This window comes from Sebastes fasciatus, chromosome 6 (genome assembly GCF_043250625.1).
Source record: "Sebastes fasciatus isolate fSebFas1 chromosome 6, fSebFas1.pri, whole genome shotgun sequence".
NCBI lineage: Eukaryota > Metazoa > Chordata > Actinopteri > Perciformes > Sebastidae > Sebastes > Sebastes fasciatus.
In genome coordinates, this window is record NC_133800.1 from 1506111 (window position 1) to 1522756 (window position 16646).

At 45.2% G+C, this 16646-nt stretch overlaps 1 protein-coding gene across 6 annotated transcripts in view; it reads right to left on the reverse strand.

Moving 5' to 3' along the window:
* The window catches only part of cux2b (cut-like homeobox 2b), a 118649-nt gene that overhangs the window by 12935 nt on the left and 89068 nt on the right, over positions 1 to 16646 (reverse strand). For all 6 annotated transcript variants that reach the window (XM_074637072.1, XM_074637069.1, XM_074637068.1 and 3 more), the window contains 10 exons: positions 13457 to 13597; positions 10035 to 10179; positions 8674 to 8768; positions 8223 to 8289; positions 4314 to 4362; positions 2602 to 2688; positions 714 to 905; positions 555 to 613; positions 419 to 467; positions 136 to 235 (listed from right to left, as the gene is read on the reverse strand). In XM_074637072.1, the coding sequence (XP_074493173.1) occupies positions 136 to 235; positions 419 to 467; positions 555 to 613; positions 714 to 905; positions 2602 to 2688; positions 4314 to 4362; positions 8223 to 8289; positions 8674 to 8768; positions 10035 to 10179; positions 13457 to 13597 (984 nt within the window). The remainder of the gene's footprint in view (positions 1 to 135; positions 236 to 418; positions 468 to 554; positions 614 to 713; positions 906 to 2601; positions 2689 to 4313; positions 4363 to 8222; positions 8290 to 8673; positions 8769 to 10034; positions 10180 to 13456; positions 13598 to 16646) is intronic.

The following is a 16646-nucleotide window of genomic DNA, read 5'->3' on the forward strand; positions in this document are numbered from 1 at the left end:
CAAACAATCAGGGAGGTATGGGGAGTTTACAGACGATGACAGAACAACTCGCTGCTTCTCATTACAGATCTTATGTTCATTTATTTAAACAAGATTTTTACAGACAGAAAATCGATGTTTTTATATTTATTTTACCAATACTGTGCAACATCCGGGCCTTGTCCACCAGGTATTTGTGAGATGGAAGAAACACTTCTTTATCCAGCAACATGGCCTCTGCAGCCTTGGTAGAATCCTACACAAACAAACACACAAACACACACAAAAGCTATTCATTTTCAATGAATCAATTGCAGCTGCTGTAGATATCCTATAATGAATCAGTGATGCATTCAGTGCTGTAGTTTTTCTTCCCTGACACCAAGAGAACATTAGAAGAAAGCAAAGGGTTAAAGCTGCTGTACAGGTGATTATCTACCTGGGAGGAGCTGCCGTTGGCTGACGCCAGCTTCATCACCTTCAGGATACTGTGGATAGAAACACACATGCAGACAAAGTCAGTGTTTTGGACTTAAAGTGACATTATTCTGAATGACTTCCACTAACATGATCACCTGAGCTCAGTTTTAATCTCTTCGTAGTCCATCTGGGACTGCAGTTTAGCTTCTAATCTCTGAAATGGAAACATACAAGAAGCATGTTTTTATTCCATATTAATAAGAGTCTCATTAGTTATGGCAGGACTGAGGAGGTGTTCTCCATGTTCCACTCACCTCGATAGCTTCCGTCTTATAGGCCAGCTGGCGTTCCATCTCTAGGATCTGATTAGCCGAGGTCTCTTGAACTTCCTGTAGCGTGAACTGCAGCCGCTGAATGTTCTCAAGAAGACGGAGGATTTCACGGTCTTTAGCCAACAGGGCGGCCTCCAGCTGGGAGGGCAACACCTCGCCCTTCTCCTTCCTCTCCTGACAGGGTGTGAGGGGGGGGAGGGGGGTGATAAAAGGGTGAGGGGGGGGAAAGGTGAGAGGCCAGCCGGTGAGGGTGAGGAGGGGGGTGTTGATAAGAGGGTGAGGGGGGGGAGGTGAGAGGCCAGCCGGTGAGTCACAACCTCTACAGTGTTGATAGAAGTCAGACAGCTGGACAGTGAGAGAATGGGACTTCAGGTAACCGGTAATACTGTGGTCGTATATCTGTATCTGTATCTGTAGCTGTAGCTCTCTGTCACTGTCTCTGTAATCTGATTACTTTTACACAACACATCTGTCTATATTTCGGTGTTAGTCATAATTTGTTCATTTCAAAGAATAGATATGACGATGATTTTAAGACCTTGAACTACAGGTTTGACAGGTGATCAATACTGTCTTTACTCTGTTTAGTAGCTGTTGTTTGCTTTGATTAAGACAGATGGATTAATGTCAAATATGAAAATATATATATCAAAAAGTGAACCAATCTTGTTCAAATCTAGTATTTGTCCGTCTCCGGTGTTGCTGGGATTTACTTTGTCTTTTTGCACATGTGGAACTACATCTCTCTAGAGGGGTCTCTGGAGGGTCACTGTGGAATAAACTACAAGTCTAAGAATAAATCTGTATTTTCTTTGGCTGATGAGAAAACATGCCTCACCTACAGCAGCTTAAAGTCCACAAGAGAAGACATCCCAACAGTGGACATACAGCAGTGTTGACTGACAGGTTATCTCTGGGATGTAAACTACAAAAGATACTAAAGCAGTGATGAGTTAGTATCCTACAAGTTACCAAAAATAAAAAAACAAGCATCCTAACAGCGGAAGACGTATTCAGATCCTTTACTTCAGTAAAAGTAGCTTCAGCACAACTTAAAAACAGTGAAAGTCTAAAGCTGCTTCACATGATGAGACATCTGCTCTTTGCTCAGCTCGAGGTCGGGTGCTGCAGAGCCCTGCAGAGGTAAAGCACAGTGCTGAGCAGGTATTATATATATATATATATATATATATATATACGTATATATATATATATACGTATATATATATATATATATTATATGTCATTCAGAGGTGTGCAAGGAAGCTACTTCACTGTTTCTAGGCAACAACACCAGTTGTAGCTGTTATCTCATTGGTTGAGCTTTGAGAAGTCAGGGGCAGCCGAGGTCAGAGTTGAAATAATTAGAACTTTGAGCACAGCACTCGTGGTGATTTCGGTGCCCCACACTAAGGGTAGCCCTGAGGTATGAAGCATTATTATCAACATGTACTTAAAGTATCAAAAGTAAAAGTACTCATAATACAGGAAAACGGTCCCTGTCAGAATCCTTTTATTCTATATTATCATCTGCTGGTCGGGGAACTATTTGAACTCTGCTAAATACTGTTGGTTATATTTAACAATGCATAATATTTTAAATATGATCATGTGTTTTGTATGTAAAATCTGAAAAGTAACTAGTAACTACAGAATCACATCAATGTAGTACAAAGTACAATATTCTCTGAAATGTAGTGTTATGTACAAAGTAGCATGTAATGGAAATAATCAAGTAAAGTACAAGTATGTCATCATTGTACTTCAGTACAGTACTTGAGTAACTGTACATAGTTACGTTCCAGTACTTCCTAGATGTGTCCAGTAATCCTGTAATGTCAGATGAAGACGTGCACATCATGGTTCTTACCCTGCTAGCGCCCTCTGCTGGAGGGCAGCTCCCGGCGGCCAGCTGCTCCTTTAGCCTCTCCACCTCCCTCTGAGCCTTCTCTGCTCTCTGCACAGACATCATGACATCACAGCGTTACCGCTCTCCTACACAGGACGCATCAACGGGCTAATGATATGATCAAGGTGAGAGCATATACATAAATCACAGGAGGCGCCCTCGTCCTGAAATCTGAGAGGAAACCTTCGTAGACGAGTGCAGCCGGCGCTGTATTGTGCTGAGGGGGCTGTTTAGTCGGCCTACTTTATTCCCCAAACTGTTTACCTGCTCTGTCACACCCGGCCTGCTAATTAATGATTCATTCTGAGAACATTTATCTAGGAGCTGCTGGCAGAGAGCAGCAGAGGGAGAAAAGGAGCTGGAGAGGGGAGAGGAAAGGAGGATAGGAAGCAATCAGGAGAGAGGAGAGGAAAGGAGGGATCACCACGATAAGAAGCAATCAGGAGAGAGGAGAGGAAAGGAGGATAGGAAGCAATCAGGAGAGGGGAGGAAATGAGGGATCACCAGGATAGAAAGCAATCAAGAGAGGGGAGGAAAGGAGGGATCACCAGGATAGAAAGCAATCAAGAGAGGGGAGGAAAGGAGGGATCACCAGGATAGGAAGCAATCAGGAGAGGAGAGGAAAGGAGGGATCACCAGGATAGGAAGCAATCAAGAGAAGAGAGGAAAGGAGAGACCAACAGGATAGGAAGCAATCAGGAGAGGGGAGCGGAAAGGAGAGATCACCTGGATAGGAAGCAATCAGGAGAGGGGAGAGGAAAGGAAGGATCACCAGGATAGGAAGCAATCAGGAGAGAGGAGAGGAAAGGAGGGATCACCAGGATAGGAAGCAATCAGGGGAGAGGAGAGGAAAGGAGGATAGGAAGCAATCAGGAGAGGGGAGGAAATGAGGGATCACCAGGATAGAAAGCAATCAAGAGAGGGGAGGAAAGGAGGGATCACCAGGATAGAAAGCAATCAAGAGAGGGGAGGAAAGGACGGATTACCAGGATAGGAAGCAATCAGGAGAGAGGAGAGGAAAGGAGGATAGGAAGCAATCAGGAGAGAGGAGAGGAAAGGAAGAATCACCAGGATAGGAAGCAATCAGGAGAGTGGAGAGGAAAGGAGGATAGGAAGCCATCAGGAGAGGGGAGGAAGGAGGGATCACCAGGATAGGAAGCAATCAAGAGAGGGGAGGAAAGGAGGGATCACCAGGATAGGAAGCAATCAAGAGAAGAGAGGAAAGGAGAGATCACCAGGATAGGAAGCAATCAGGAGAGAGGAGAGGAAAGGAGAGATCACCAGGACAGGAAGTAATCAGGAGAGGGGAGAGGAAAGGAGGATAGGAAGCAATCAGGAGAGGGGAGGAAAGGAGGGATCACCAGGATAGGAAGCAATCAGGAGAGGGGAGGAAAGGAGGGATCACCAGGATAGGAAGCAATCAAGGCGGTGAGATAACGAAGAACCGTGGCGTTGGCGCTCACGCATCAATCGCTGTTCTCTTCTGAGTGGAGGCGTGCTGCTGTAGCGCCCACCGACGGCGCCTCAGGTTTACACTCACTAATCACTCAGTCAGGGGAGGGGGTGGGGGGACGCCCAGGACGGGGGGGGGGGTCTAATTAAAGCTGAGGCTTGATTACAGCAGTGATTACCTTAACGAAGGAGCAGCTCAATCAGAGGAAGACTCTACTCACCTGGTTGGCTCTCTCTAGATTGGCCATGATGGCGTCGACCTCCTCTGCCCTGGAACACATACACGCACGCACGCACGCACGCACGCACGCACACACACACACACACACACACACACACACACACACACACACACACACACACACACGCGCAGGATTACTGAGCTGCGTTCACACCTATCACATTATCACACCTTCAAGACTACACAGGATATAAAAGGACAAACTTTATAATACAGGTAATACTTCATTTTACAGGTCCAGTGATTTCATGGTAATTAGGTGATAATTAGCAGTTAACGTATTTTAAATTTCTTTGGAATTACTGCCAAATTACCCCAATATTTACCTCAACATTGATCTAAAATGACTTTATTATAAACATGATTTCATAATTATATTCCACTATTTCCCAATAGCTGCTAATTTATTTAATATATTTCCAGGAAAAGAATACAAAGTTAGTTGATCTGTTTTATTTCCATGTCTGCTGATGAATAGATAATAATAATAAATGTCTTAAAAACCTCCCTGAATCATGACGTCAGCTACCAGGTTACATCTGTGGAGACAATCAGTCACCATAGTGATCACAAGTGTCTTCTATTAGTTTTGGTTTTCCACCTCAGATGAAGAGCAGCACACAGCCGCTTCTCAGCCTCAGGGCCCTATTTTAACCATTAGAGGATAGTTTAGCATATAATCATTAAATCATGTTTATAATAAAGTCACACTAAAAAGTGTTACCCACATACACAACGTCCACTCATATACACTTTTTAAATGTTATTACTTCATGTAACTGTTCGGTTATGCTTTCTTTAAACTGTATCCCTCTTAACACTTGACACTATGAGGCCCATGTCTATAATGCATTACATGCATTGCTTATAATCTTCTTATAGCACTGTATAATTATAGTTATAAGCACTCATAAATATTCATAATGATTTATAACAATAATCATAACACATTATAAAGCATTTTATAATGACTTAAAAGGTCAAGTATCACAATACTTATTTTTTTGTGCAAGGATCCTAGTGTATTATAATTCTCATATAGTTGTAATACATTATAATCATTTTTATAATGGATTATAATCACTGTTATGATGCGTTATAATGTGATTATAAGTTACTATAAGTGCTCATTTTTTGCTTTAAGTAAAGTAAAAAATAATCTCACAAACGTTTTGTGTGTTGTTCTGATTTAATGGTATTTTTCACTACAATGACAAATTATAATGCATCATAACAGTGATCATAATGCATTATGAAAAGATTATATTACACTATGATCCTCGCAACAAAAAAATGTCAGTGAGTGACCAGCAGTGATTATAGTTATTATGATACTGGACCCTGTAAGTATATATATCTATAATGTGTTGTGATTATTGTTATAAAGCATTATGAATATTTATTTATAACTATAATTATACAGTGTTATGAGCAGATTGTAGGTATGTTTATAATGTATTATAGGGCCTCATCTTGTTGTCAATCACATGAAGATATTGAAGATAATAAACATCATGAATCAGCAGCTGCAATTTACTGCTTGAATATAAACTCCTGTACGGTAGCGGTGGCGTGACCTCTTTGACCTCTGTGAACTCTGTGACCTCAGCGGGCCGATGGATGTACGGTGTGTACGTACTACTGCTGTCCTCACAGCTCCTCAGCCTCCATACATGTGACTATCAGAGCGGTGTAATTGAAACAGACGCTCAGCAGGATTATTCATGAGGTTTGTTTGAAGTTCAACAGTTTGATTTTGCTCACATGGGACCTGATTTTCAAAAGGTAGATAAGATGAATTAATGAGGATGCTGGGATTGATTTAAATATGCACATAGGGTTTCTCAAGTTTCAGGACAAACTGGTCCTTTCTACCAAAAGAAACATGTGTTCAAAGAACACATTAGACTTTTTTAATCCACATTAAAGAAACTCCATTCAGCCAAACCTTCATTCTCTTTCATGTTTGTACTGAACGGCTCCTGTTGTCTCACATCAGGCTGCAGAACCACCTCAGATATCCACTGGGTCATCATGTCAGGAGCAGCATTTCTACATGTGGAGTCAGTCTCAGACCATCCTGGTTTCAGAGGGTCTGGGCCGTGAACCGGTCCCGCCGATGAGGCCAGGATAGATGGAGTCAGTCTCAGACCATCCTGGTTTCAGAGGGTCTGGGCCGTGAACCGGTCCCGCCGATGAGGCCAGGATAGATGGAGTCAGTCTCAGACCATCCTGGTTTCAGAGAGTCTCGGCTGTGAACCGGTCCAGTCGATGAGGCCAGGATAGATGGAGTCAGTCTCAGATCTTCCTAATTTCAGAGGGTCTGGGCAGTGAACCGGTCCCGTCGATGAGGACAGGATAGATGGAGTCAGTCTCAGACCATCCTAATTTCAGAGGGTCTGGGCCGTGAACCGGTCCCGTCGATGAGGACAGGATAGATGGAGTCAGTCTCAGACCATCCTAATTTCAGAGGGTCTGGGCAGTGAACCGGTCCCGTCGATGAGGCCAGGATAGATGGAGTCAGTCTCAGACCATCCTGGTTTCAGAGGGTCTGGGCCGTGAACCGGTCCCGCCAATGAGGCCAGGATAGATGGAGTCAGTCTCAGACCATCCTGGTTTCAGAGGGTCTGGGCCGTGAACCGGTCCCATCGATGGGGCCAGGATAGATGGAGTCAGTCTCAGACCATCTTGGTTTCAGAGGGTCTGGGCCGTGTACCGGTCCCATCGATGGGGCCAGGATAGATGGCGCCCCGCTGACAACAACACTAACAGGTGTCAGCGCCACGTTTAATGAACTTGTGCAGTACGGAAAATGTTTTGTATTGATTAGCTGCTCTGCTACTGAAGCCGACGCAGACAAATAGTCTTTCTTATCAACATTGAGGAAAGAGTCAGTGAGAGTAATAGAGGCTGAGGGTCAGGGAGGGAGGACTAGGCTGGAGCTCTGGGGTCAGAACCGACGAACGGACCGGGACCGGGACAACACTCACACCACATAACACAGATGCTCTCTCACACTGCACAAAGTGAAAATGTGTCCAATCCAACAAAATGGATGGCAGTGGGTCTAGAAACATCAGTTCAATTGTGCCATGGATTAAGCCTGGGAGAAAATCCATTAGCAGCGGCTGACTGTGCTCTGGAGCAGCAGCCAAACAAAGGAGTGTTTACTTTGAATGTCTATCGACATCCTTCATACAAGCTCAGATTCATTTCAGCCGTGCGCTGGATACATTGCGCTCAAAGACCAGGACAAGGTAGAGTGTTTTCTGAAGTAATCTTTAAATGGAGCAATTCTTCTTGAGGGCTGTCATGGCCCAGCTGCCAGCGAAGGCAAACACAGACCTCTCTCATCGACCTGCATTAGTGGCTGAGTCACTCTGCGCCGTTACAACGGCATTCCTCCGCTCGACACGGGACCGCACTTTATGGAGGCAGAATGAGGAAGAGGTGGAACCACCGCCACTGCCTCAGAGAGGGCAGAATGAGGAAGAGGTGGAACCACCGCCACTGCCTCAGAGAGGGCAGAATGAGGAAGAGGTGGAACCACCGCCACCCCCTCAGAGAGGGCAGAATGAGTAAGAGGTGGAACCACCGTCTCGGGGAGGGTGAAGATGAGGAAGAAGTGGCGGTGTGTGGAACCACCACCACCACCTCAGGGAGGGTGAGGATGAGGAAGAGGTGGAACCACCGCCTCAGGGAGGGTGAAGATGAGGAAGAGGTGGAACCACCGCCTCAGGGAGGGTGAGGATGAGGAAGAGGTGGAACCACTGCCTCAGGGAGGGTGAGGATGAGGAAGAGGTGGAACCACCGCCTCAGGGAGGGTGAGGATGTGTGAAAGTGTATCAGAAACAACGTGGTAACGTAAAACGTGAGACGTGACTCTTACTTATTGGCCATCTGCTGGTTGTATTTACACCGCAGGTCCAGCAGCTCCGTCTGGGCCGTGTTCAGAGCTGTGAGAGGCAAAAAACAACACATGACCTTTGACCTTAAAGCTACACTACTGAGTTTATTTACCAATATAATTAATATCTCTTCAAAATACAGGTCATTTTTAGTTCAAACGTAACAGTCAGAGAACTCACAGATAGATGGTGTTAAACTGTTACCTTCATTCATGAATGTGTTGATTTGATCAGAACCAGTGATGGTACCGGTACCGGTACCATCACTGGTGGAAGTGAACATGGTGTCAGTGTTTAAACCACTTAAATAGATGGTGTTAAACTGGTACCTTCATTCATGAATGTGTTGGTTTGAGCACAACCAGTGATGGTACCGGTACCGGTACCAGCTCAGGTTGAAGTGAACATGGTGTCAGTGTTTAAACCACTTACATGAATGCAGAACCTTGATCTTCTCCTCGGCCTCTGATAGTCTGTCAGCCAAACCAACACTGGCGCTCTCCTCCTCTTCCTCCTCCTCTTCCTCCCTGAGAGAAACAACTGTGTCAGTTCCTTCACTACTTCACAGCCTCACATTGAAAGCCAAGAGACAGAACCAGGTGTTAATCTCACCCTGCTACCACCTCGAAACACAAAGATGAACTGAACTTCATTTCACTCATCTTTCGTAGATTTTTATAAAAACATTCAGTATCGCGTCTCTCTGCAACCCCACATGTCCCCAGGACAAGCTACATGTCCCCGGGACAAGTTATATGTCCATTTAGGTACCGGGGTCACATGGCCCTCTAAACCAGGGGTCAGCAACCTGCGTCTCTTTAGCGCCTCTCTAGAGGCTCCCTGTGGATTTTTAAAAATGGAAATGAATAACTGTTTTTTGTTTACATTTTCATTTTTATTGATCATTGTTGTAGGTCTATGGTACGACGGTACGACGGAGTATTAGGGTCACATTGAGGAAAAAAATAAATCTGAGATTTAGAGAATAAAGTCATAATATTACGAGAATTAATTCATAGGTTTACGAGAAAAAAAGTCGTAATATTATGAGAATAAAGTCATAATATTATAAAGTAGTAATTTTACCTGTTATTTTCTTGTGTTATGTGTTGTATGTTGTCTTATGTGTTATGACTTTATTTTTGTAATATTGACTTTTTTCTCGTATTATTATGTCTTTATTCTGTAAATCTCAGATGTTTTTTCCCTCAATGTGGCCCTAATACTCTGTAGTACATCTGCTCTTTGGCCCTCACTGCATCAGCCTTATATACTATATACGTAGACTATAAACTGTGTTACCTTCATCACAATGATCAGATGTTTTGCGGCTCCAGATAGATTTTTTTTTGTTGCCTAAAATGGCTCTTTTGCTAGTAAAGTTGCTGACCCCTGCTCTAATGTGTTCATTAACGGCTGAATATTGTTGCATCTCTGCATGGGGACATCTCAGCGTTATTTTTGACCATCTTTAAATACATTTTATACCAAATATAATGACTTGAGTAAATGACAGACTGCTGGTGACACATTAAAGGTTCAGTAACTTCAATCCAATACAAACTCTCTCTTTTTACAGCTGAACAGTAAAATATGTTTCTGACAACATTTGAGGCGAGAAATAGACATTACAGTAACAGGATATGGATTCATATCTGATAGTGAACAAATATGATAAAAAGTTATTTTTATTAAAGTCACCTACTGAACCTTTAACTCAGGTGACCTGAACCTATGATGTAAATCTCTACTGGTTGGCAGTCAGAAGCAGACAGCGGTTCACTGGTTCTCACCCTCGGCCCTCAGCTCGGTCCTGGTGATTCTGCTGTGGGGAGCCCGGGGCCCTGGGAGCCGGGGTGCTGTTGGGCGTCATCAGGGAGGCTGGGGAGCTGGACTCTGGTGCGTCCTCTGTCCCTGCTGGACCGTCCTCTGAGGGCTCTGTGAGGAGGAAGTCGGCTCCAACATCAGCTGATCCTTCACATTTCAGTTCTGGTTCATTTACAGTTTCTATTGGACTCAATCTGATGGAGTTGTTGTGTTTTCACCAGCATTGGTTGGTTTGTTTGTCTGTTAGCAGAATTTCTCCAAAAGTCCGCCATGGATTTGAATGAAATGTTTTGGAGGGGTTGGGTGTGGCACAATGAACAATCCATTAGATTTTGGTGGCGACCCGGATCATGATCCGGATTCAGGATTTTTTTTAAGAATTCCGATCAGCCTGAGCATTAAGACCACAGGGTATAACACATGCGCAGTGTAACTGATGACGCGTCGATGACACGTTGACGACGCGTTGATGACGCGTTGATGACGCGTTGAAGACATGTTGACAACGCGTTGACAACGCGTTGATGACGCGTTGATGACGCGTTGAAGACGCGTTAATGACGCGTTGATGATGCGTTGATGACGCGTTGATGACATGTTGATGACGCGTTGATGACACGTTGATGACGCGTTGATGACACGTTGATGACGCATGACCCCGCCTCCTTCTGAGAGCGGAGAGATACGTGTGTGTGTGTGGATGTGTGTGTGTAGCTGCTGGCCGTCTGCGGTGAGAAAGAACAAAGCGGTAGATGACGGGATGAGAGACAACGTAGTGTAGCGTTATACAGACATAACAAGGCTGCTGAATGAGAGAGGCATCCGCCGATACGTTACACGGAAACAGACCTTGTCAATAATAAGCCGGTCACCTCACCGTACCGCCAGCTGGGAGCTGTGATCTGTTCTTAAAGTCATGCACCTTGGCGGAGGTCTGCGCTCTCCGAATGCCAATCTAGTTTAATAATATTTTCATCAGTAGGTGATGAAGTAAATGAAAATCTTAGAGATGAACACGTTAACATTTCTATTTGATGAAATGTTCATCTTAAGGTTTCTCACAATTTCTCCAGACATTTGGTGGAAGTCAGAGCTGACAGCTGAGAGCTGACAGCTGAGAGCTGGTACCTTTAGATGATTTAGACAGGTAGCTCTCAGACGGTAGGGTACAGTAGAAACCTGATGTGGAGGATTCATGCCTGGTACCTTTAGATGATTTAGACCGGTAGCTCTCAGACGGTACGGTACAGTAGAAACCTGATATAGAGGATTCATGCCTGGTACCTTTAGATGATTTAGACCGGTAGCTCTCAGACGGTACGGTACAGTAGAAACCAGATATAGAGGATTCATGCCTGGTACCTTTAGATGATTTACACCGGTAGCTCTCAGACGGTACGGTACAGTAGCAGCCTGATATAGAGGATTCATGCCTGGTACCTTTAGATGATTTAGACCGGTAGCTCTCAGACGGTACGGTACAGTAGAAACCTGATGTGGAGGATTCATACCTGGTACCTTTAGATGATTTAGACCGGTAGCTCTCAGACGGTACGGTACAGTAGAAACCTGATATAGAGGATTCATGCCTGGTACCTTTAGATGATTTAGACCGGTAGCTCTCAGACGGTACGGTACAGTAGAAACCTGATATAGAGGATTCATGCCTGGTACCTTTAGATGATTTAGACCGGTAGCTCTCAGACGGTACGGTACAGTAGAAACCTGATATAGAGGATTCATGCCTGGTACCTTTAGATGATTTAGACCGGTAGCTCTCAGACGGTACGGTACAGTAGCAGCCTGATGTGGAGGATTCATGCCTGGTACCTTTAGATGATTTACACCGGTAGCTCTCAGACGGTACGGTACAGTAGCAGCCTGATATAGAGGATTCATGCCTGGTACCTTTAGATGATTTAGACCGGTAGCTCTCAGACGGTACGGTACAGTAGAAACCTGATGTGGAGGATTCATGCCTGGTACCTTTAGATGATTTAGACCGGTAGCTCTCAGACGGTACGGTACAGTAGAAACCTGATATTGAGGATTCATGCCTGGTACCTTTAGATGATTTAGACCGGTAGCTCTCAGACGGTACGGTACAGTAGAAACCTGATATAGAGGATTCATGCCTGGTACCTTTAGATGATTTAGACCGGTAGCTCTCAGACGGTACGGTACAGTAGCAGCCTGATGTGGAGGATTCATGCCTGGTACCTTTAGATGATTTAGACCGGTAGCTCTCAGACGGTACGGTACAGTAGAAACCTGATATAGAGGATTCATGCCTGGTACCTTTAGATGATTTAGACCGGTAGCTCTCAGACGGTACGGTACAGTAGAAACCTGATGTGGAGGATTCATGCCTGGTACCTTTAGATGATTTAGACCGGTAGCTCTCAGACGGTACGGTACAGTAGAAACCTGATGTGGAGGATTCATGCCTGGTACCTTTAGATGATTTAGACCGGTAGCTCTCAGACGGTACGGTACAGTAGCAGCCTGATATAGAGGATTCATGCCTGGTACCTTTAGATGATTTAGACCGGTAGCTCTCAGACGGTACGGTACAGTAGAAACCTGATGTGGAGGATTCATGCCTGGTACCTTTAGATGATTTAGACCGGTAGCTCTCAGACGGTACGGTACAGTAGAAACCTGATGTGGAGGATTCATGCCTGGTACCTTTAGATGATTTAGACCGGTAGCTCTCAGACGGTACGGTACAGTAGCAGCCTGATGTGGAGTATTCGTGCCTGGTACCTTTAGATGATTTAGACCGGTAGCTCTCAGACGGTACGGTACAGTAGAAACCTGATGTGGAGGATTCATGCCTGGTACCTTTAGATGATTTAGACCGGTAGCTCTCAGACGGTACGGTACAGTAGCAGCCTGATGTGGAGGATTCATGCCTGGTACCTTTAGATGATTTAGACCGATAGCTCTCAGACGGTACGGTACAGTAGCAGCCTGATGTGGAGGATTCATGCCTGGTACCTTTAGATGATTTAGACCGGTAGCTCTCAGACAGTATGGTACAGTAGCAGCCTGATATAGAGGATTCATGCCTGGTACCTTTAGATGATTTAGACCGGTAGCTCTCAGACGGTACGGTACAGTAGCAGCCTGATATAGAGGATTCATGCCTGGTACCTTTAGATGATTTAGACCGGTAGCTCTCAGACGGTACGGTACAGTAGCAGCCTGATGTGGAGGATTCATGCCTGGTACCTTTAGATGATTTAGATCGGTAGCTCTCAGACGGTACGGTACAGTAGCAGCCTGATATAGAGGATTCATGCCTGGTACCTTTAGATGATTTAGACCGGTAGCTCTCAGACAGTACGGTACAGTAGCAGCCTGTGGTGGAGGATTGTGGCCTCACCTGTCTTTTCAAGGCACTCCAGGTGTTTCTTCCAGTGGCTGCTGATCTCCCGTACCAGCGCCTGGCTGTCTGGGGCCGAGCTGTGGAGGTGCTGCAGCCTTTCCTCCAGGGTGTGGGAGGCCTCCAGCACCGGAGCTGGATCTGTGAAGAGAGACACAAACAAACCTCCATGGATGATATATCCATACACTCGTACTTTTCAAAAAAAGCAAAGTAGCTGTTTTACTGTGCGCGCTGCCTGTAAAGCACTTTACAGAGCTCTCTGCAGCACACTTTCAACAGAGAAGACTCACTATTCCACTGAGACTAGTTTCCACACAGTGACTCTGAGACTTTCTCCTCTCTTTGAACACTTCACAGGCTGGACCTAATGACACACCCTTCACATGTACAGAAAGCAGCTCTAATGAGTCTTCTCATGTGCTGATGAATGGCAAAGAAGACAAAAAGATTGCCATGAATATGTGACGGAGTCTTAAGTCCCGAGCACACACCTATACTCGGCAAAGTGTAGAAAAAGTCTGCTCCTGAAAAGGGGGGAAAAAAAGCGGGATTCTTTAGCACAACAGAGGAGCTGTTTTGCAATGCATGCGCGGCAGCACCGGGCCCATGGGGCCAACTAGGAGGCTGTTTCTCAGCTAACAAGTCTCCTCTGTATCATTTGATCATTTAAATTATTATGCCAGGAATTCTCAGGAGGCAGCTCGGCACTCCACATCACAGGGCTGTTTTTAATCTTCCCCTTCCCTTTCTTCCCCTCCCGAAAAGTTCAACAGCTCAGAGAGAGAGAGCTGCTCCTGTTGTGTACCTGCCTGCCGAACACCAAAGGAGGTGACTTCTAGTGCCAAAGCACAGAGAGGGAAGCTCAGGGGAGCTGCTTGACAAGGGGGGAGGAAGCACGCACACACACACACACACACACACACACACACACGCACGCACACACACACACACACACACACACACACACACACACCGCAGCCCTTCTAAAGTCTAAAAGAGGAGGAAAATCGCTGCTTTGCTGCACAAACTTTTCTCCCACAGCTTTCATCCACTCATCTTAGACTCGTGTGTGGAACCCGATTGGATCCTTCTTCCGTCTGGGCACCGACTGAAGTGACTTTTCATAAGAAGTTGGAGCCACAGACGTTTAAACTTTGCCAGATGCCACAGAGAGAGAATGCAAACTCTGAGCCGGCAGGCCGCGGACTAAATAAATGCTCATCACAGAGACCAAACTTCTGCAATCTTTGAAATCCTGACCCGACATTGCAGCTCGCTGTATCTGCATTTTCATCACACAAACATTTTGGGCCATTTAATTGATCAAGCTATTTTTCCCAGGACCGTTTACAGTCAAACATTGTCTGCATTCACTGTTACACCAGCTGTGGAGATATTGCATCAGTCACCAGGGACATCACTATTAAGAGCAGAGCTCTTCTAAGACAAACAGGATGACTTAAAGCAGTGCTATTCCATCGACCCTCTGTCACAGAAATCACTTTATCAGCCTCTTTCCCATATATATCCTTTCAACTTCCAATGATCAAAGGACAGAGATTATAGGAAGGGATCTCTCACACATGGACAAGGCCGGATTATCAATCAGCGGCAGGGGAGGGAAGTCCAGGCAAATTTAAAGAGAAGGGATATAACTTAAGTCTGTATACAAAATTAACCCCCGTCAAAGTGGAGCAGCGGGGCGCTCTCTACGGGCTTGGATCTACCCGGTCTGACGGAGAGTCCACAAAGACCGCTGAGAACTTTGGCAAGTAGAGAGCTAATTGATGCTGCTAATAAGAAGCTCTTTATAGAGTAAATCCAGCACAGAAACCCTGGAATTCAACATTAACCCTGTTAATCAACCCGGCTGACGAGGCATCGTGTTCATCAGTGGAGTCACAGCACCGTCACTGCTGCCAAATAAAGGATCCATTTTCAATTCATCTCTTATCTTAATTAGAGATGATTGGACGTCTGCTGTGAGGTCATCACAACTGATCGGACCACAGCAGCTCCTTTAAACTAATAAATCATCTTCTGTGGCGAACACACAGCACAACGCCACGCTGTCCTTGTGAACACGTCAACTTCTGCTTCGGTACAACGGGGGTCACATTTACTGGAGTTCTGACATCATCTCTAACAGTTAGAATAAGTCCAACGGGGCAACAAGCCAACCGGTTTAACCCGTTATCGGTGACAGATTTAACTCGTTATACGGGACGGGTTTAACCCATTATACGGGACGGGTTTAACCCATTATACGGGACGGATTTAATCCTTTGTACGGGACGGATTCAACCCGTTATACGGGACGGGTTTAACCCGTTATACGGGACGGATTCAACCCGTTATACGGGACGGGTTTAACCCGTTATACGGGACGGATTCAACCCGTTATACAGGACGGGTTTAACCCGTTATACGAAACGGGTTTAAGCCTTTGTACGGGACGGATTTAACCCGTTATACGGGACGGGTTTAACCCGTTGTACGGGACCAATTTAACCCGTTATACGGGACGGATTTAACCCGTTATACGGGACGGATTTAACCCATTATAAGGGACGGATTTAACCCGTTATACGGGATGGATTTAACCCGTTATACGGGATGGGTTTAACCCGTTATACGGGACGGGTTTAACCCGTTATACGGGACGGATTCAACCCGTTATACGGGACGGGTTTAACCCGTTATACGAAACGGGTTTAAGCCTTTGTACGGGACGGATTTAACCCGTTATACGGGACGGGTTTAACCCATTATAAGGGACGGATTTAACCCGTTATACGGGACGGATTTAACCCGTTATACGGGATGGGTTTAACCCGTTATACGGGACGGGTTTAACCCGTTATACTGGACGGATTTAAACCGTTATACAGATTTACAACTGGTTTATTTGGTAGTTCAAGTATGCACACCCAACATGTCAGTTATAATCCGTGGTCATTGCACAGAAACACCAGTGTGATGGATGTTTAAAACAGATGGTCAAGTTCAGGTCCACTGTAGTCTGAAATGAGTTGGAGTTATCCACGAGTCATCAGAGGTGGAAGAGGGACGAGACTGGGATTTGAAAAATGAGTTTGAAAAATGATGTTGGAAGTGTTTTTACCCACTGATGGGTTAAGATTCAATTCAGTTCAATTCAATTGATTTTTATAGCATCCAATCATAA